Genomic DNA, 22,875 nt, shown 5'->3' with positions numbered 1-22,875 from the left:
ATAAGATAGATCTATTTTTAGTTCTTTGAAGAACCTCCATACTGTTTTCCACAATAGCTGTACCAATTTACATTCCTACCAGCAATGTAGGAGAGTTCCTTTTTCTCCCCGTCCTGGCCAGCATTTGTTATTTTCTGTCTTGTTGATAATAGCCACTCTAACTGGAGTGAGATGACATCTCATTGTGGTTTTAAATTGCATTTCCCTGATGATTAGTGATGTTGAGCATTTTTTCATGTGCCTGTTGGCCATTTGTATGGCTTCTTTTGATAAATGTCAGGTCCTTTGCCCATTTTTTAATTGGGTTTTTTGCTTTTTTTTTTTTTTTTTTTGCTGTTGAGTTGTTTGAGTTTCTTATATATTCTGGATATTTTCCCCTTTTCACTCACATATGCATAAGTGATGGTGGGTAAACTGCTGGTATTATAGCATGAATCAAGGCAGTGTTACCAAACCATGTGAATAACATAATATTTTTCACTGCCCTGCATTTGCAATGAAAAGAAACAGTGCCACTTACGAATCTCCTTGGTGAATCCATAAAAACCAATGATTTTTATTGCATTTCAACTTTTGATTACAAGTCCTTTTAATCTGACAAAATGTGATGGACACATAAAGCACTTCTTTTATCTCAAGGTTGTCTCCAGGAAAAGTGTGTGTGGATTGTTTGAGTCACAAGCTGAAATGATTGCTTTTTTTATAGAATAACATTTTTACTTAGAAGAACTGATGGACAAACCATGGATAGTCAAACCTGGATATTTAGCAGACATTTTTCTAAAATGAACAAAGTGGGGCTGGTTGGTTAGCTAAGTTGATTAGAGGGCAGTGTTGTAACTGTCAAGGTCAAGGGTTCAGATCCCCTTATAGGCCAGCCACCAAAAAATAAATAAATAAAATGAACAAAATGAGTTCATTACTTCAAGGAAGACAACTAGAAGTTCAAATTTGAGTTTACAGCAAAAATTAGAATTTTGGAAAACTTAGGTTCACCTCCAGAAGCTTGACAGCTTTCTGATTCTTTTCTTTTTTTTAAAGATGACCAGTAAGGGGATCTTAACCCTTGACTTGGTGTTGTCAGCACCACGCTGTCCCAAGTGAGCTGACCGGCCATCTCTATATAGGGATCTGAACCTGTGGCCTTGGTGTTATCAGTACCACACTCTCCCAAGTGAGCTATGGGCCGGCCCTTTTCTGACTCGTTTCTGAAGAGGCTTTATTGATGAGACTTTTCTGCTGAGATTGTTATATTAAATTTTAAAATATTATGTGTATAATTGGAAGATGTTCATGGCTCAGTGAACCATCATTCTAAGTAACCAGTATACGGTGTTAAAAATCATAAATGGGTGTTAAAGATCCATTCAAAGTGCAAAATAGACCAGTGGATTTTAATTTAACAGAGCATGAAATGTTTACTGATACAGGCTGAGTATCCTTAATCTGAAATCCTCCAAAATTTGAAACATTTTATGTGCCAGCATGATGCTCAAAGGAAATGCTCATTGGAGCATTTTGGATTTTGGATTTTTGGATTAGGGAATGCTGAACCAGTATAATGCAAAATTCCAAAATTTGAAAAGATCTGAAATCTGAAATACTTCTTGGTCCTAAACATTTTAGATTAAGGGATGCTCAATCTGCCCTTTCAGATTCCACATTGCATCTAACCCTTAAGAAACTACCACTTGTCAAGTTTTGGTGTAGTATCAAAAAAATAAAAAATAAAAAAATCTATGGTTACTGAAAAGGGTTTTAAAATATCCTCCCTTTTCCAACTACGTATGTGTAAAGCCAGATTTTTTGAATATACTTAATCCACACAATACATTGCAACAGACTGAATGCCTATAGATAAAAGAATCCAGCTATTTCTTTTCTTTTTCTCTTTTTTGTTGTTGTTGTTTTTGTCTGATTTTTGTTATTTTTTTGGCGGCTGGCCATTACGGGGATCTGAACCCTTGACCTTGGTGTTACACCACCATGTTCTAACCAACTGAGCTAACTGGGTGAGCCCTCTTTTTCTTTTTAATTTCCTCAAATTTATTTATTCTGGCAGTTTTTCCACTTGTGTGGTCTTTTATTCATTTATTCTACGTATTTGTTGAACCTCTGTTATGTGTTCCAGGCATTAACATGCTCTGTCTGCTAACTCCTAATCTGTGGAGAGTTTTGAACACAGGTTTTTTTTGGTTTTGTTTTTTTTTGGTGGCTGGCCAGTACAACCCTGGACCTTGGTTATCAGACCATATTCTAACCAGCTGAGCTAACTGGCCAGTCATGAATACTGTTTTGTGTGTGTGTCTAATTGACTTTTGATGATTATTTGTGGTAAGGAAAGTGTTTATTGCCTTTTTCACTTTTATAAAATTATCCAGATTATGCAAAGTATGTATTTCAGTGGATAATGCTCAAAAGTAGTTATTGAAAGGTATTTTATTTTTAGTGTTTCCTAAATTATATTGAAACATTGGCCATTATTTGTCATTTAAAATTTTTCTTAAAAAATTGTTGATTTGAGAGGTTTTTTTTGTGTGTGAAGTACAACATCGTTAACCAATTTTCTGAGTACGTGACCTTTGGTATTTTTATCTATTTTACTACCAAGATATTATTTATTGTTGACTGTCTTATTAGGTGTTATATATTCTTAGGACCTGATTTTTTGAATATTTCATATGGGTGAATTGCTTGAAGGAACTTTAGTGTATTTCCAGCTTTTTTCTCATTAGCTGTAATAAGCTTAATGTTATAAAATGTAAACTTCAATAACATTTATTATATTCCCTTTACATGCAGAAAAATTTTAGGTTGATTTTACTCTCTTCACTGATCCTGATGTTAAAGTGTGAGTTTCAATCTAATGAACATTAGCTGTGCCATTTATTTTACCAGAAGTTTTAATCAGATGGAAAATGTTTCAGTGCATCACTGTGCTAGTGAAGAGTAGAAATCCATTATAGTTCAGGATAATCTGAGGATCTTTTATTTGCATCTGATCCTCAAATCTACCTAAAGACTGGGATTAAAGATAAAAATAAAAATAAAAAAAAAATCATGTGAACCAATGGAAGGAAATACTTGAAATACCCAAGAGGATTTCTTTTTTTTGGTGGCTGGTTAGTGCAGGGATCCAAGGTGTTATTAACACTGTGCTCTGGGCCGAGCCTGTGGCGCACTCGGGAGGGTGCTGCGCTGGGAGCGCGGCGACGCTCCCAGCGGCCGCAGGTTCGGATCCTATATAGGAATGGCCGGTACACTCACTGGCTGAGTGCCGGTCACGAAAAAGAAAAAAAAAAAAAAAAAACACTGTGCTCTAACCAACTGAGCTAACCGACCAGCCCTCAAGAGTGTGTGTGTATATGTATATATATATATATATTTTTTAAAGATGACCGGTAAGGGGATCTCAACCCTTGGCTTGGTGTTGTCAGCACCACGCTCAGCCAGTGAGCAAACCGGCCATCCCTGTGTAGGATCCGAACCCATGGCCTTGGTGTTATCAGCACCACACTCTACCGAGTGAGCCACGGGCCGGCCTGTATATATATATATTTTTTAATATATAACTTAAACTTAATATATAAACTTTAATATATAACTTAAACTTATTTTCTTAAAGCAAATATACTAAGAATCTTTCAACAATTTTAATATACAAGGGGTCTTCAAATAAGTTTGTAGGAAGTTTTGTATTATCTTTTAATTTTATTTTTCCACAAACTTTTTGAAGTACCCTCGTATATACCTGTATTTAAAAATACCAATTACTCATATTTTTGTTTTCCAAAGACTTCCCAGAACATACACCTTTCCTAGCTTTTCTTTTATACTTGTATCAAACATTAGACATATTGTTGAAATATTGGACTAATATTCTTAAAATATACAATCGTGCCTTAGTGTATGTACTAAATAATTGTGAGTATTCATTATAGTCCTGTGATACGGTTACCAAATCTGATTGTTGACATTAAGCCTTTTTAGTCAGTGTTGAGACACTTTCCTTATGGGGATCTGAATTCTTGATTCGAACCCTTGACCTTGTTATTATAACACCGTGCTCTAATCAGCTGAGCTAACAAGCCAGCCTAATGTTTGGGCACTTCTTATTCTTATGTCTTCTGTGAATAATCGGTGCCTACTTCTCTTTTTTAGTTTGTCTTTATTGCTTTTTGGTTATCCCTGTTAGTATTAGTGATTTTCTTGGCTCTTGGTGACTATTCTTGCTTCTTTCTAGTTCTGTTGGAAAACTTTCCTGATATTAACATTTATTTACTTATCTTTAATGAGGCCAAAAGCATTGATTGCACTTTTCATCTGGTTATTTGCCAAACTTTTTATGGTAGGTCTTCAAACTACCCACTTGAAGTTTTGTGCCCAGCATGAAGTTGCATTTAAAAAGTGTGGTATATTTAGATACATATGTAAGGAGAGAGGACCTTAGGTTTAGTGACCTTCTAGTTTGGGATATGCTTTCAACAATGGTGCCTTAAAACAATTTTGAAATGTTTATGAATAAGTAAAAATAGTAGTTAGGTTTTCTGCTTTCATCAGCTAACTCAAAGTTTTTTAAGAAAAAAGTTTGCTTTTTCTCCTATAGGCAGCAATGGATTTTTGCATGAACATGAACACAAAAGCAAATAGGAAAAAGTTGGTACGGGCACTCTTCATAGTTCCAAGACAAAGGTAGGTATTTAAAAAAAAAAAAAAGTAATTTGTTAGTGCTTTTACTCTGTAGTGATGGTTGTAAGGTCAAAGTTCTTATGTAACTATCTCTTTAAAAATGTCACTTGTCTTTTGATTTTATTCACTCAATAGGTGTTATTATTAGCATATTTTCTAGAACTTATTTCTTGTTGATTTTTGTTCTTTGCTTGTTAGCTCTAATGGAAATATTTTTTCTGATATTTATGTGTTATTTTAAGAGAAAATTAAGGAATAACTTAATAATAGTAACCTTAATAATTGCTAGAAGCAATTGGTTTACATTTTGCCTTTGAGGGGAAAAATATAAGTGGTATATAAATTTTTTGGAGTTTTATTATTTTATGTAAAGATACTAATTCATTGTGTCTGAATTTGACAGTTTTGTTTAAATAAAAAATTTCAAGTTATTTGGGTAGCTATGATAGTTTGGAGATGAGCTAACCTGCTAGAAACTCACTCGATTGAATTGGAAATCACATTAGTAATTGTTGCTTAGTAATTCAAGACATATTCAGTTGCATAATGCTTTTAGATAATTCTGTTGCTGTATTTCACTAGACTGAAACCCCTTCTCCCCTGAACATTTCAGGACCACTCATAGACTATTGATTGTAGGAACCTGGAGGAAATTAATTTCTGTTTATTCAACAATGAATAATTAAAGAATTTTATTCACTATTAAGATGATTACACACAACATAGCTAAGATAGCTACTTTTTTCAAAAGATAAGAATTCTGAGGGATTTCACCGAAGTTTTCTTCAGGAAAATTTTAATTTGCTCCATTCCTTGGTGGAGGCCCTTAATAATGGTATGATTTCTCAGTGAAACCAGGCACTACTTGTCTTTTTTTCTTTTCTATTGGTTTTTACCTTCTGTCAGCACCATTAATATGAGCATTTGGTTTTTCATTTTTGTGAGGCAAGGGAGAGGGAATTGTTAATACAGTAAATATGTACAACTAAGAAATAAATGTCATCAGTTAATTTTAAGGCTTTGATTGTGAGATACACTCCAGTTTGATGTACTGTATATGAAAATGGGAAAATGTACAACTTGAATTGATGAAAGTTTAAATATCTTTTCCCCTCAGTATCTTGGGCTTTTTTCAAGTGATTCCTTTACCTTATGCAATGGAATGTTTGCTTTCATATTTTTCTTTTCATCTGTTTATTTGAATGACAAAACATATAGCAACAATTATCTGGACTTATTTTTATTTTTATTGCAACCTTAATAACATAGACTAAACCAAAATTAGCAAAAATAAAGGGGGTAGTTAACAAAAGAAACCATGCAGTGATTTATAATTAGTTCACTTATAAAATGAGCATCTTCTCTCTCCATATACCTATTCCTCCTCCATCTCCCAAAAAAGTCCTCAAAAATTGTATACTATTATATTTGGTCTTGTGCCAGACATATCTTTTATAACTGAATTTATCTGCTTAGCTCAGCAGATAGAACGCTGCAAATTAGTAGTAGTTGGAATCTGCTAGAAACAGACTTGAAAGTAGTAGGAAGTAACAATTTATGGTTTAAGAGGAGAGAAAAAATACAAGCACTTAAGATGCATAGAATTCTAGAGCCATGAGGAATAGACCCTACAGTATTGTGTACCTGAAGTGTATAAATATAATAATTTAAATTTGTTACAATCAGTCTGCTGATCAGGAAAGATTTAACTATGTTGTAGGGGCTGGCCAGTTAGCTCAGTTTGTTAGCGTGCGGTGTTATAACACGAAGCTCAGAGGTTCAGAGCCTCATACTGGCCGGCTGCCAAAAATTTTTTTTAATTAAAAATAAATAAATAATGTTCCAAAGTTTATTCATTTATTAAATAATTCATTAGGGTTCTGCTGTACACTGTGTTCAGTGGTGGAAATACAATTTAGTGGTGAACAAGATTGACTCTGCTGTTGTATTCATGTAACCTACAATTTAGAGAGGAAGACAGATGAATAATTCTAAGGGCAGTTATCAAGAAGAAGCACAGCATGCTTTGAAGCATAGAGCAAATGGAACTGATTGATTTAGTCTGGGGAATCAGAGAAGGCTGCCTGGAACAAGGGTCATTTAATCTGAGTCCTGGGAAAGGAATTAGCTAGACAAGGGAGGTGAGGAAAGGGAATATAGAGAGAGCATTTCTGATAGAGGAAACAGTATGATCAGAGAGACAGAGACAGGAAAGGTCATGGCATCAAACTGTTGCAAAAACCTCTTTCTTGGACTCCTCAACCTTGTCCTGTAGGCTAGAGGAAGAAGGCCATGTTTACTTCTTTATTCTTAGCACTTAGCCTGACATGTGCTAGGTAACACAATGCCTGACATGTAGAAGGTAAAATTATGTAACATGGTATTTAATGTCCTTTCTTATCTAGCCTGTTTTTAACTTCTTCAGTCTTAATTCTAGCCAAATTCTTCCTCTTGCAAAATCCTTGTCTGTAATTTTTTAATATCTTTTGCTCTCTCCATTCCTATGCCTTTGCCTCTCCTTTTTACTCTATCGGGGGTGTCCTTTATTTTTCTACTGGAAATCTCTGACTCACCCTTTAAGTCTTAGCAGAAGAGCTATCTTTTCTGAGCAACCTTCCTCATTTCCCTTGTGTACATATAAGGTGCTCTTTATAGCACTTTCAACATGTCTTCATATGAGGAATGAGGTGCCTTATATCCCAATTGTTGGCTTGCTCCCTGTATCCTTACCAGACTGAAAACTATCAGCTCTTTGGGAGGGAGGACTAGATCTTTTCATTTGGTATGTCTCCAATACCCAGTGTAGTGTTTGGCACACAGTACATGCTTAAAAATATTCGATGAATTAATGTTGATCATATGCAATTTAAAAAAATAAATAATACATTCACATGACTCAAAACTCAGAAATACAAAACATTATATGCTGAAAAGTATCCTTCTTATTCTTGTTTCTCTATCTCCCCAATTCCCAGTTCTCCCATCTGGAAACCACTGATTCTTCCCTATCCTCCCAAAGTTCCTTTTGCGTATACAAGAGAATATAATTATAGATTCTTATTTCTTGTTTTTTATACGAAAGGCAACTTATTTTACTATCTGTTCATCTCAGTACATAAAGATTTCCTTTGTTCATTCTTTTAAGCTGCTGTGTTTCTTTTTATGAATTGCTATATTTAACCATTTCTTACTTTCCACTCTTTTGCCAGTAAAAAGAATGCCATATTTGTACTTCCCCTTTCTTTCTCCTCTTGATTATGTTAGCTGATGGTTTATCTGTTGCAGATTTTTCTTAGCAAAAAACCAAGCTTTTGGATTACTGTTTTACTGTTTTCTTATTCATTACTTTTGTTTTTTATCTTTATTAATTTCTTCTTTTAGGTTTTGTTCATTTATTTTGTTCCTTTTCTGGCATTTCATATATTGGTTGTCCTTTGAGCATGGTTTTAGTTTGTGTCTCTTAGTTCTGACATGTGGTGATTTCTTACGTCTTCTAGTAATTTTGTAGTTTCAGTTTTATTTCCTTTGTGACCCAAGGAATTATTAGAGTTTTGAAATTTCCAGATAATGGGGCTTTTTTTATTTGTTTTGTGACTTTGTTAATAATTCATATTTTTATTGCATTGTGATTAGAGAATACTGTTTATTTTTACTTAGAATTTTTAAAAGTTTTCTTTGTGTCCTAATATAATCAATTTTTATGAACAAGCCATGAGCATTTTAAAAAAGGCTCATTTTTGTATTTATGGTACAGAGTTAAGTGTGTTGATCAGGTTTATGTTATTATTATAATTATTATTATTATTGTTATTTTTGGCGCCGGCCAGTACAGGGATCTGAACCCTAGACCTTCACATTATTAGATAACTATTTTATTAAGGTCTTCCATTTTCTTAGCCTCTTTTGTCCACTTACCCAGGGGCCATGGGCTGAGAGAGGCGAATTAAAGACTACTTCTGCTGATGTGTTACATTAATTCTAGTAACTATTACGATTTCAGCTTTCTGAATGTTAGTGTTGTGTTATTCAGTGTGTAGATAAAATTATAGTTTTCATTATGAATTTTATTCCCTTTTATTATTATAAAATGTCCTTCTTGGTCTTATTTATTAATGTTTTTTGGCCTGAATTCTACTGTTTCTGGTGTTATGATTGCTGTTTTCTTTTTATTTGCATTTTGCCCTTTCTTATATATTTGGTCTTTCAGAATCAGTTTATTTTAGTTGGGTCTCTTTTGTGTAGTATTAAATTGAATTGAATTTTACTTTGACTGTTTCGTTTGTTTATTTATTTATTTATTTTGGTGGCTGGCTGGTATAGAGATCTAAACCCTTGACCCTGGTGTTATAACACCACGCTTTGACCAACTGAGCTAACTGGCCAGCCCTGAATTTAACTTTGAGAAGCATTCTGAAAATGTTTCTTTTAATAGGTAAGTTAGGCTATTTATGATTGGTCTGAGTTGTTATAATTTGTTTGGGTTTTTTTTTTGGTGGCTGGGTGGTACGGGAATTCCAACCCTTTGATCTTGGTGTTATAACACCGTGCTCTAACCAACTGAGCCAACCAGCTGGCCTGTTATAGCTTTTAAAATAAAAGTCTTTCATTATATGGTTTGTTTGTATTATTAAATTTAGTGTGCAAGTATGAATGTGTTTTCTGATATCAGGAAAGTTTGTATTTCTATTTCAGTACTTATCTTTATGATTGTAACTTTGCTTAGTGATCATTTGTTTTGACAGTCTTTGTTGTTTCCTGCTAAGAGCTTACTTGACTTTCCATCTTCTTTCCCTTCCCCTTTACTTTGTTTTATTTCTATGTTGATAACATATCCTGATAGGGAATGAAATATTTGCATGTCAAATCTTTGACTCTAACCCCCACATTTATTTTACTTTAGTTCTGTAGTTTAAAATATTCAACACACCCTGCCAGCTGTTTGTAGTTTTGCTGAAGTTCGTCTTCTAATGGTTTTCTCAAGAAGAGTTCTTGGGAAAAAATATCCCTTAAGCACTTATATGTTCAGAATGGTCAACATATCTGTGGCTGTTTTACCAGAATGGCAGGTTGGCTAATTATGGGACCCATGGCTCATACCTTTTTACCTTAAATGTCTTGCAGGTATTATTCAAGTCATTTGGCATTTGATATTTCTGTAGAGAAATTTGATGCCAGCCTGCTTTTATTTTGTTTCCTTATAATTGACTTTATCATTTATATGGCTGCTCAAATAATTCTTTCTCTGATAAACCCAATAAATCCAACAACTGTTGTAGGATAGATATGCCTGGGTGTTGATCATTCTGGGTCATTTTCCATGCCCTTTTTTTTTCATATTGAAAATTTCAGGGAAGTTTTCTTGATTTTTATCTTTAAATACGTTTAAATACTTGTTCTCTTCTCTTATTTTGGTTTCCTTTTTTAGGTACTCCAATTATTCATATGTTGACTGTCTTTTGCTTAATTTCTAGCTATTATATTCTCACTAATCACTTTTTTAAATGTATTTTTCCCATTTTGTTGAAAGGTATAATTTGTATGTAACTTTGCCTGTTATTCTTTACTGGTATTTCTATATTTTATATACATTTTAATCAATTGAATTGTATCAAAGTCTCTAATTTGTATGAGTAGGTTTCTAATTTTTATACATTCTCGTGTTAATAGTACTCTGTAGTCTTTTCAGCATTTAAATAAAACTCAGTATTTTTAAAGATCATTACTACGTGATTTGGAAAGCCAAGGCTTTTGTTTACAGATCTGTAAAGTGTGGTATTGGACCAGGTTGATGTTTCCTGGAGGACTGTATATTTTTATTGATCAGAAAAGCCTTTAATTTGGAAGGTCTTCTTTTGTCCTTCACCCCCAGGCGTCTTTCTGCCCTACTTGCAAGCTTTGACTTGTCCCTGAGGATTATGGCTTGGTCTAGGGATGCTGAAGTAGAAAGATAGTAATTGGGTGCCAATAAGTCTCTGTCTTTCTGTCTGTTTCTCGTTCTCCCCACCCCCATGTATTCATAAACCTTTCCCTATCCTTTGAATAAAAGAGATTACTGATAGACCTTAAATGGGAGGGGTAAAGGGAAGAAAGTGGGTTGTGTTTAGAGTAAGCTGGCCAGGATATTCTCCTGGTTAGCCAGTTAAAAGGTGTTAAGATTAGCAAGTTACTCTTTGAGCCGTCTGGACTTAGGGGCAAACTGGAACACTTTGGAGGAGGGGGACAAGGAAATACTTTCGTCACCTTCTTTTAGCACCCTGCCCTCACTTAGCCTCACAACGTACCCATATCCAACTAGACTATTTTAGTAAGATGCTCCTCCTCCTTTTCTGTGGCATCTTGCTTCCACAACCTACCTAAAGGACAAGAATCCTGTTTGGTGTCTTTACTCTTTTCTGTGGCCTTCCTTCATCCATCCAGCCTGAGCTGACTAAAAAACGTACTAACAAAACCAGAATGATTTAATAGTTACTTGAGTGCTTACAGCTATGAGGCCCAAAGATTACATATAGTCTGTGGTAGAGAATTTAGCTGTTTTTAACTAGTCTGCATAGTTTGGTTTAGGAAGCATTGAACTAGATAACTCTTAAAGTTATTTACACCTATTTTCATTGGAAAAAACCCAGCTTTATTGAGATATAATTTACATACCACACAATTCACCCATTTAAAGTTTGTAATTCAACAGGCCGGTTAGCTCAGTTGGTTAGAATGTGGTGCTGATAACACCAGTGTCTGGAGTTTGATCCCTGTACTGGCCAGCAAAAAAAAAAAAATGTAAAATTCAGTATTTAATACACACAACCATTGCCACAATCTAATTTGGGACGTTTTTGTACCTCCAAAAGAAACACTGTGTCTGTTAGCAGTCAATCCCATTTCCTCTCTGCCCCCATAGCCCCATGCCCTAAGCACCATTAATCTGCTTTCTATCTCTATGGAGTTGCCTATTCTGGATATTTCATATAAATGGAATCATATATGTGACTGTTCAAATCCTTTGTCCCCTATTAAATTGTATTTGCTTTTTTATTTATGAGTTGTAAGAGTTCTTTATACAAGGACACTTCAAAAAGTTCATGGAAGATTTGTATTATCTTTTAATTGTATTTTTCCACGAACTTTTTGAAGTACCCTTGTATATTCTGGGTACACAGCCCTTATCAAATATATGATTTGTAAATATTTTCTCTCATTCTCTGAGTTGTCTTTTCACTTGGTGGTGTAATTTGCAGCACAAGTTTTTAAAATCTGATGTCTGTCTTTACATTTCTTAAAGGTCTGATCTGAAGTAGTGTTTTTAACTTGTGTTCTCCCTTTATTAAATAAGTGAGGATGCAGAAAATCTCAAAAGGCTGCCATTAAATGTCTTAGCATATTAATTTGAAGGACTCCACAGAAATCTATAAATTCCATTAATTAGTTATTTGTATATCATTTTATAGGTAACTTATAACATAGCAATACACACATTTAATTGAAATTTTACATAAAGCCATTACCCAGGTCAAGATACAGAACATTCCCAGCATCCCAGATGTCTCTTCATCGAAGCCAAATTCTAAGTTTAAAAGTCAGTCAGAATCAGGGAAATTTCCTTATTTTAAACATAAATGTACCTGGTATTGTTTTTAATGACTTTGAAGCTGCATGAATTTAGTCAAGTGTTGGCAGGTGGGTGTTCAGAAACTCTTTAGGTTAATGTAAACAGAATGCTCTTCAGAGGTGAAGTGCTGCACTTGATTCTTGGACAGCTTTTCCTGATTTAGCTTTTAGAAGAGTTTGCTGCAGTTTTTGTGAGAGATTTTCTAATTGGATCTCCTTCCTCACTAAATTTGGAGCTATGAAATGTTTTTTTGAAATCTATTTTGTATTATACCACTTGATGGCACTGTTGCGTTAGGAACAGCAGCATTGTGAAAAAAGTCAACAGGGCATTTGGTTATCAGTAATGTCAGAGTAAATGACCCCAATCTTTTATTATATTTCATCTTTTTGGAATCATCTTTAGTTTTTCCTATGAAGAAAATCTTTGTATTCTTTAATTGAACTGTAGCAATGTTCTTTCACATTCCTTTTTTTTCAGGCATTTTTGAGCACAGAGATAAAATTAATAGCTTTCTTTCTTTTTTTTTTTTTTTTAAATATGAGCGGTAAGGGGATCTCAACCCTTGGCTTGGTGTTGTCAGCACCACGCTCAGCCAGTGAGCAAACCAGCCATCCCTATATAGGATCCGAACCCGTGGCCTTGGTGTTATCAGCACCGAGTGAGCCACGGGCCGGCCTAAATTAATAGCTTTCAACAGTCAAATTCTTTAGATTTTTAAAGACCAAAAAGAAAGCTATGTAGTTCTTTTAGAAAGCCAATTGATTAGGAGATAAAAACCTGTAAGAATTCCTTTTTTTGCCCCCTCAGTAACAAAAGCATGTGTGTATGTTTGTTTCTATATTCTTGTTATTTCTTATTATTTGTAGTTAATGACTGAATGTTTACTATGTTGGTGATTATTAACTGCCATTAGGATGCTTAAATGAGTGATTCAGGAGACCTTGAAAATAGGTTTTATTGTTGTTTAATTAAAAGAAGCTTTTTAAAAATGTGGTTCACTACTATTGGTAAAAATAAGTATTACTCTCTTAGAAGATAATAGAATTCAGGGCTGACCAGTTAGCTCAGTTGGTAGAGCATGGTGCTGATGATACCAAGGTCCTGGGTTCGATCCTGGAACCAGCCAGTGCCAAAATAAAAAAAAATTTTTAATTATAGAATTCAGTTTTCAAAGGGAGGATCTAAGTTTATTTTACAGCTGCTATTCAGAAAACTCAAATTAGATGAAATATCTATCTAGCTTAAATTTTAACACAGAAATTTGCTCTTTATGTTGATTAAAATATTCTATTTTGTGTTTTAATAACTTTAACATGATGGATGTGACATTTTGCACTCCATTCCCTTTTAGGCTTGCATTCTTAGGAAGGTAGAAAAGACAGATAGCATTCTTAAGCAGGACTAGCATTGAAGAAGTATATAATTTATTGCTTTACTTATAGCATAAGGATTTTATTTTGTGAGTAATGAATGCACAGTCACAGAACTTGAAGATTTAAGTAAGGCAGGGTGAAATTTTGTATCAACTATCCATTTTATAGGAGTTGAAGAGTCTGAGAAAATGGCATATCTAAATTTAACATGACCAATTCCAAAAGAAACAAAAACAGATTACTAACTACCTGGATGGGTGTAATCTCCTAGGGAATTCTTAAACCAATTTTTAGATCCTTGTTAAAGCTGAAAGCACTTACTTGTCGTTAGGTCACGGATCTGTCCTGAACAGATAGCACAAATTGTTTTACTTTAAAATGGATAGCTTTGTCTGCCTTTATTTTGGGGCCGGGAAAAAGTCTCAAAGTAGATTGGGCTAATTGGAAGAAGAAAAAATTAAGCAAAGTGTAAGTGATGGGCCAAGGATTAGAAGAAAAGGGAAACGACAGAATTTGTTTAAGAACTTTTGATGTTGAGTGTTACGATCTCAGACTTTGTTTAAAAAAAATACATTGAAAAAGACAATCAAGATAGAACTTAGTTTTAGAAATGCAAGTGCTGATTCTTAGGTAAATCCAAGTAGGAATCATTTAGAAAATATAAAGAAAAAGGACATACAGTGATTATTGGGATTAACAAGTTGAATAATTTCTATAAGATGCCTAGGACAGGGCCTAGCTAATTAGTAGGAACTAAATATGTGGTTTTTTAAAAATTATAAATCATAAAATGTTAACGGTCACAGAGGAGTACAAAGTTTTTGAGGCTTTTAGGCATGAATTTAATCAGTTTCCTTCCCTTCTCCCCACCTTTCACATTGATCTCTATTCTTCCTTCACTGTGTCCCTTCTATCTAAGGCTTATCTGTCCATGCTGGAAACTTTCCAGATCCAAGCCTTTCAAGATTCTAAGCTTTTCATAGGATGCGGTTGTTCTCCTGATGATCAACCCATTTTTTATGTACTATTCTATAGGATAGGGGTATATTCAGGAACAGTTAAGACTTGTAGGATTATTTGTTTCTGTCCTAAATGGCATCAAGCTGTCATAGTTTTTGAGCTATTGTCTGTAATTTTTGTAGTTTTTAGCTTCCTTCCTCACTGGCCGCTCCCATTACTTACTGCTATCTGTGCAACTCCTTTTGTTAGTTCTTCACTGCTTGGTGTTGAATCATTGAGTAATGAAGTCTTATAAAATACTGTCTGTGGCAGGAATGGAGAATAAATTTTAGCTTGTGTGTTGATTCCGGTTAGTAGTGGCTGCTGCGTGCTGCTTAACGCAGGATTCTGAAGCTGCATCCAAGTCTGGTGGGCAAGAGTGTTCTGACGGTGGAAGAGTGTGCAGCATGAGTGCCATGTGTTTGCCGTTTATTGTCTAAAATCAGATCCTGTCTGAGATGAGGATCTGAGTGGATTCTGTGATAAGAAAAGTGTATGTGAGTGTGGATTTGGTGACACCATTTTGATATCTTAGATGCTTTTTTGGTTATTGGTTACCCTCTTACTTTAGAGGTTTCCAAATAACCCACCCTGGATAAATGAAGAAAGTGGCTTGAAAGGATTCTGTTTTGCACTATTTAAGTTATCTTGAGGATTGTAAGTACAGTTAAACTTATTGTTTTCTTCGCTTGATGTTTCACATTTTATCAAAATTACATACTTAGTGAAATTACAGATGTGCGATAAATGCACTGAATGGAAAATGCCAGATTATTGATAAACTTTCACGAGGCTTATTGAATTTCTAGATACTTCATAATGCAATAAATAGGCATGTCTGTATGATTATTAGTTTTTATAATCATTTAATATGTGTATATATCTGAGAAAGTTTAAATTTTAAAATGAATTATTTGATATGTTTTTCCTTTTACACATATCACATATAACTTTTGCAGGTTGGATTTGCTACCATTTTATGCAAGATTGGTTGCTACATTGCATCCCTGCATGTCTGATGTAGCAGAGGATCTTTGTTCCATGCTGAGGGGGGATTTCAGATTTCATGTATGTATTTAAGTATTTATTTTGTAATATATTTATATATTTTTATAAGTTGAGTGAGGATTCTTTAGTTTAAGAACATAATTATTTTGTTGGTAAGCACATTTTTGAAATTTGAAAGTGATATAAAAATTCAGAATTTATGGAATCCTACATTTTTAAAATGTAAATTTATTCAACAGAACTTGAAATTACTAAGTGATATTTCAGCTGGTAGGTGAGCCATTGCTGCTACCTTGTCCCCTCCTTATAGGTACTGCACTTTTTGCTTTCATAAAGTAAAAACCATTCTCCAAGGTCAAGACAGCCAGAGGCTTCATTGGTGTTCCCAGAAGAAACCGTATTGGCCATGATGGGTGTTGGGGGGTCAAACCTCTTTAGGCATTAGGGGTTCAAATGTGTGGCACATAAAATGTTCCATAAATTCTCTGATATCAGTGAATGCTGCTGTGGCCAATGCTTTATTGATTCTTGCCTTAAAAATCGTTACCTTACCTTGGATAGTGGTAAGTTCTTTAAAGAGCACCCTGGTAAATATCAGGGGCCTGTTATCAGACAGCTTTCCTTTCTCTCCAGTCCTAGGAGTCTCAGCAGACTCCATGTTAGAGGTTCTCTCAAGCCCACATTATGTAGTCATTCCTGTGGAGGTGAAAGAGCTTCAAATACAGGCTTGATCGGGGAGAAATGATACTGCTAATAGTGACTGAAAGTGGGCAATGGTAGACTTTGAAAAGACATGAAATTCAAGTGTTTATGTTAGTCAATGGAAGAATTGTGTTTACAAAAATCTAGCTTTATGGTAAGTTGCTCGAATGCAAATAAAATTAGGAAATGTTTGCTTTGCTCAATATATGCTTTATTGCACTCATTATGCACAAATCGGTAGTTATTTCTGAGCAGTCAGAAAAGAACTGACATACTTCCCGAGGTCAGGAACTTTGTGATATAGTTGGGAAGACAAGGCATAAATACCTAGAAAATACAAGTGAAATAAAAATTTAATCCTTGGATATAATAGGTACAAGGAACTGAATGCGTAATTGCCAAATGAATTATTGGAGAGTGAGTGCTTTGAGTTTAGAAGGTGAAAGTCTCACGAGGAATGCAATGACCTATAATGGCTTCTTGTAGTAAGTGTTAATTTGTTACTATGAGATCTGTGGTTAAGATTTTTCTGGGCCATCTTTTGCTGAATTGTATTTCAGATTTTCGTAAGCAGTATACTGAGGAAAGGTTTTTATTTTTAGAGAAGTTTGGAAACACTGGGCTCAATAGAGTTAAATGGTTTGGTTTTGCTTTACTGAAAGAATTCTGAAAGCCTTAATAGGGTAATGTGCTCTGTGAATCTCCTGGCGGGGCATGAGTTTGTAATTCCTCAAAGAACACACTTTGATAAATGCTGCTAGTTCAGGGACAGATCCATCAGAAATCATAATATTCTTGTTGATATATTTAATCCCATTGTACAAAGAAAGAATAGTTTTATTAGTGGACAGTACAAGTATATTATATGAGTTATATGCATACACGCGTCAACCAAACCCCAAATTAAACAAAGCACAAGTGCTTTTGATGAATAACTTAAAATTGCAAAAATCTGTCCATGCATACCACCCTCCCCCACCCCCTGCCATTTTGAAAATTGTGGTGGGAGTTGGAGGAATTGTCATTGTTGTTGTTATTGCTACAATGCTTCGTTACAATGGGAGGAATATCAGAATTCCAGGATCATACTTTATGAGCCACTGCTCTCAGTGGAGAGAAGAAAGGGTACTGGAGATAATTGATCACCTTCTTCTTCCTCCAGGATCTGTCCTTCTCCACCCCCAAATCTGCAGACTTTGCCAGTGACTTTCTGTTAGGCCATAAATGTGCTCAACACTCTTCCATCCTCAAATGAAAATAAAATAACTGCAACAATAACAGAACTTCTTTCAACCCCCTTCCCCTGCCATCCTCTTTCATTTCCTTCTTATTTGAATTTTTAAAAGTACACTTGTTTCTACTTCTGATATTTGCCCCTGATTCACCATCATAGCAGCACCCTGGCAGAGACCATCTGCCCTTTGATTCACCATCGTAGCAAAACTCTTGCAGAGACCACCAGTGTTTTCCTAGTTGCCTGTTAGTTGATGTCCCTCCAAATTCTAAATTGTTAGATTCTGGCTAGGGTTCTAACTTTGGCTAAGTTACTCAAGTGCTCTAAACCTCAGTTTCCTTGGCTATCAAACAGGGATAATAATTATATCTTTTTAAATATGGTTGTTCTTAAGAATTAAATGAGATAATGCATAAACAGTTCTTCACACAGTGCCTGAATATAAATATCATTAGAATGATAATGATCCCTTCTATACTACCATTCTCTCCTGGTTCTTACTTATGACTACTATTATTCTCAGTCTCCTTTGCCTTTTCTTCTAGCTGAGTTGTTGGGATCTTCTAGGCTTTCTTCCTTCATCCTCATTTTGACAACATGTTTTACCTGGGCTTCGATTTACATCTATTTCCCAACAACTCCAGAAATGTATCTCTGGTCAGAACTTCTCTCCTGGTACCTAGAAAATTTTCATATGCTTCTAGATAAATATATCCAAAAAACAAACTTATTACTTTCTTCTTAAAAATACTTTTATCCTTGCTTCCTTGAATCTACTTATATATTCTCTCTGCAGATTTACAATATATTTTATCTAGTCACTAAAAGAAATACCTTTACTTTTGTGTCTCTGACATTCAGGAGCCAGTTCACCAAATTCTTTTGATTCTGCCTTCTGAAATACCTCATATCTAGCATCTCTTCTTTATACCTACTTTCATTGTCTTTCATAATCCATAGCTTGAATCATGATGATAACTTTTTAACCAGGTTTCTCTATCTCTGTCTTATATGTAGATCCAGTATCTGAGTCTTGCCATAGTCTGGTCATATTTGTCCCCTGTTTAAGAACCTCAACTGAGAAATAAAGCTGTTTAACAAAACTACATGAAATCTCACTGGGAATCAGAAATATTCTAGTTAAAACAGTGGATTTGCTAATTTGACTAACAGATTAGTAAAGGTAACAGAAATAAGAAACCAACATTCTCATATACTTCAGATAGGAATTTGGAGAAGCAGTTTGGCAGTGTTTCAGGATCTTCAGAGGCATTCATACATTAGGCAATTCTGAGAATCTGTCCTAAGTAAACAATTCTATATACCCAAAAAAGCTTTATTCACATCATGAACTGTAATACAGAACAACTGATCATCTAAACCGATTAATAAAATGGCCATATAATCACAATGCTGAAATGATACAGAGCCTTTGAAATTGATGTTTACAAAAAAGTTTTTATGTGTTAGAGTAAGTGTATTTTTTTCCCTATAGCAAGATATAAAATCTTATATATAATAAATTTATGGTTATGTTAAATGCTTTGCAAGTAGACAGTAGAAAAGAATTACACGTAAATCTGTTAACAGTGGCTGTCTTTGGATGGTGGGACTATGAGGAATATTTTTCCTTTCTAGTTTTCTGTGTTCTTCAAATTTTCAATAGAGCCTACTTCTTTAATAATGGAAGGGACACTTATTTAAACATAAACAAATCACCCTCACTGACATTTTTAAAATTGGTAGTCTGTCAACTTTTTTGATCAAGCCTCTTTGCTGGTTAAAATAAGTTGACCGCATATCTCCAAAATAGCTATATTTATTTTAAAATTATATACACTTGTAATTGTGCCAATATAAAACATACAAAAAGAAATGGAAAGATATGAGATAAAACATATAAACAGAAGTTCCAATCTGCACCCCCACCCCGCCCCTCATTCCAGTAGATCAAGAATCTTGCACGTCCTACTTTGGAGATCACTGGTCTACAGAATAAAATAAGTTGCATAGCAAGGTGAATTTACTTATTTATAGACTCAGTACCAACTTCATTTTTAGCATATAGTAGGTTTTTGGAAAAGTTTGTTGAATGATTGAATTAATAAAGTTCATATAAAACAAAATGAGAATGAACAAGTTATGGAGGAAAGAAAGTATCTCTTTGGGTGAATATCTATTTGGCTCTTATAGAAGGGCCAGTTTGACTGGGGCAGAGGGTTCTTATGGGGAGTAATAAGTAAAAGGCCTAGGAAATCCTTATTTTTTATGTTGACATATTTGAAGTTTTTAATTAATGCATACAATTTACTTATTCAATTAATCTAAATTTCAGCTACTTCTAACAAATGAGTTGCAAGCAGCATTTTTGCTAAGGTTGATTGATTATATAAGTAAAATGAATTAAATATATAAGTAAATGCACAAGAGGCATTAATGAAACTAAAAATATATACAAAAATTTACATTGTTAATTTATTTGCATTTAGTTCTGAAGAAGTGTATTGACATATTTTTGATCACAGGGTTCAAGAAATAGGAGTGAAAATTATTGAATGAAGAGTCAGATTGAGTTAGTCTTTATTTACAAGTTACAGCCTTTTGAAAAGCGTCCAGTTTTCTCATCTGAAAAAGAGGGAGTGAGATACTTGGTTTATAATACTTCATGTAAAAATTCTGTAATTTTACCATTTTAGTTAGATTGTACCTCCTTAACCTTTATAATATGTAGGAATAATTAGAGTTAATGTAAATATTTACTGTGGATGATACAATATGTAACATGCTTTGAGAATTGTAATGTTCAGTAATATTGTATGACCTTCTATATCAGTTGTTGAAGAGGGTATGCATCCAGAATCATCCAGGGAGATTTTAAAAAATACACGTGAATATTTCCCAGCCCTACTAACCCTAAAGATTTAGCTTCAGTATATAATTTTTGAAATGCTTTCTTACACTTTTTTTTCTCTGCCTTTTGACTATGAAAGAGAAATGTGCTCAGTGTGGGTAATTTAGAGAATATTTAAAGAAGAAAGATGGAATGAGAAGAACATAATTTCATCACTCACCAGCAAATCCTGTTAACATTTTGGTGTTTTCTTTGCCTTTTTTTCTTTTTCTGTAGTAGTGCTTTTTTTTGAAGCTGCCTGGTATGGGGATCTGAACCCTTGACTTTGGTGTTACCAACACTGCACTGTAACCAAGTGAGCTAACCATCCAGCCTCTCTGTAGTTTTTTATGAATGAATTATACTGTATGTACAATTTCCTGTTCTTATTTCTCACTTAGAAGCATTTCAGTATGTCATTTAAAACATTCCTTAAACATTTTAAATGTTGTATAAACTTTTGTCCTTGTACATCAATTGCTTAGTATCAAGTGAAGTGTATAGTTACTACCATATCATCATTATTCTTATCTTTATCCTTATTTTACCAAGCAGATAGACACGTTCAGGGAGTTTATGTGACTTTCCTAAGATCGTATATCCCAGAAAATGACCGTAAGAGTGCACGTGTTCTGACTGTAGAACTGTTGCTCTTTCACTTCACTGTAACACATATATTACAGTGTTTAGAGGCTAAACATTTCATTTGTTTGTTCATTTTAGTGCTCCTGTATTAGAGATACAAATATACAAAAATGGATAAAATTAATGATAGCTAATATTTATTGGTCCCCTTACTGACCCCAAGCACTGTTTTATGTTCATTATACGTAATAACTTACTGAAGACTCACAACAACCCTATTAGCTCCATTTTTCAGATGAGGAAATTGAGGCACAGAGTTTAAGTAACAGCTATTAAGTGGTAGAGCTGGGATGTAAATTCAAAACTGGTCCCGAGTCCACACTCAATCTATCCTCAGAGTTCAAAAAATAAGGTAAATTGATAAGGAGTTTTTTCATGTGCAGTACTTATCAAACATATTTATTTGTGAAAGGATATTTATGACAAGGTTCAGAGTCAAATTTATTCAATGTTATTTAATATTTTTATTTTCTTTATATCTCTAATATCAAAGCTATTTTGTATGATTAGAGGATGCTTTTAAAATAAAGTTTTGTTTTGAAGTTGAATTTCTGTGATTTTATTTGTTTTTAATTGATACAGTTTTGTTGATGCTTTAGGTTAAATTTAGTTATAGTGAGCTTCTAGTTTGTTCTGAGCTGTTAAATGAATAAAGATGGTTTAAAAATCTCACTAAAAATCTAAAAAGTCAGAACATCTACCTCTGTTTACTATAGAAAGTAGATCCTTAAAAATTCAGATGATAGATTCCACTGAAGTGTTAGCTGTCTTGATATGTAAAAGTTTAGTTTTTACCTATATGATTATCATTAAGTGTACAGCTGCAAGTGAGATTAGGCTTTATTTTGAATCCTAGCACATACATGTGAGGTTAGGGTAGTCGAACTGTCAATTAACAATTAGGAGATTGGGATTTTAGTATTGGTCCTTAATCAATTGCTAGCTTGTGTTCTATTTCCATTTGTTTTAACTATTAAATCAGAATAATAACAGCTGTTTTTTCCTTTCTCAGAATGTTTGTTATGTGGAGAAAATGAGATAGGATAGTATCCTGGAAAGAGATCACTAACTTAATTCAAGGCACTGCCGTATTATGGTCATTGTTCACATAAAAGGTTTCTAGACCATAGGTTTGGTTTTCTGATGAAAATGAAATTCTTAGGTTAAATCTAATTGCATTTGTCTTGATGTGTCTGTTCACATCTTACTGTTGTAATCGGATTTTGTTGCATTTGATATTTCTTGAAATGTGTGCCTAAGTAAGGGACTTATGTTTGCAAAGGACTTGAACTTTGACATCCAACCATGACTAGTGGTAAGAAAGAACAGTGATTATATTGGATGTTTTATTGTAGTAAATTTATACTAGAAAATGCACTACAGTTTATAATTATAATACACCAGCTAAGCCTTAATAACATTTTTGCTTAAGTGAGCCCTTGGAATTTCCATTTTTAAAGCAGCATTTCCTAAAGTGTGTTCCTTATAATATTAATTTAATGTGATGTTAACTAATAGAGGTTAACATTTCAAAAAGGGGATTGGTGGTGCCAAATAAATTTGAGAAATATTGACTTAAGTTAAACAGATTTGTTTAAGACCCTCTTTTCAAAGCCTGATAAAATGCATTGTTTCCTCAAATTATTTGACTATGGAACTGTTTTGCAGAGCACATCTTAGGACTGGTGTTAAACAGATCAAAATTTTTCCTTAACTCACTTAAAATAAT

At 34.0% G+C, this 22,875-nt stretch overlaps 1 protein-coding gene across 3 annotated transcripts in view; it reads left to right on the top strand.

The window, feature by feature from the left end:
• UPF2 (UPF2 regulator of nonsense mediated mRNA decay) overlaps positions 1 to 22,875 on the top strand; it is a 98,542-nt gene that overhangs the window by 33,356 nt on the left and 42,311 nt on the right. For all 3 annotated transcript variants that reach the window (XM_063100386.1, XM_063100384.1, XM_063100385.1), the window contains exons 8-9: positions 4,607 to 4,692; positions 15,627 to 15,735. In XM_063100386.1, the coding sequence (XP_062956456.1) occupies positions 4,607 to 4,692; positions 15,627 to 15,735 (195 nt within the window). The remainder of the gene's footprint in view (positions 1 to 4,606; positions 4,693 to 15,626; positions 15,736 to 22,875) is intronic.

This window comes from Cynocephalus volans, chromosome 6, assembly GCF_027409185.1.
Source record: "Cynocephalus volans isolate mCynVol1 chromosome 6, mCynVol1.pri, whole genome shotgun sequence".
Lineage (NCBI taxonomy): Eukaryota > Metazoa > Chordata > Mammalia > Dermoptera > Cynocephalidae > Cynocephalus > Cynocephalus volans.
This window is presented reverse-complemented; position numbering and strand designations above follow the sequence as displayed.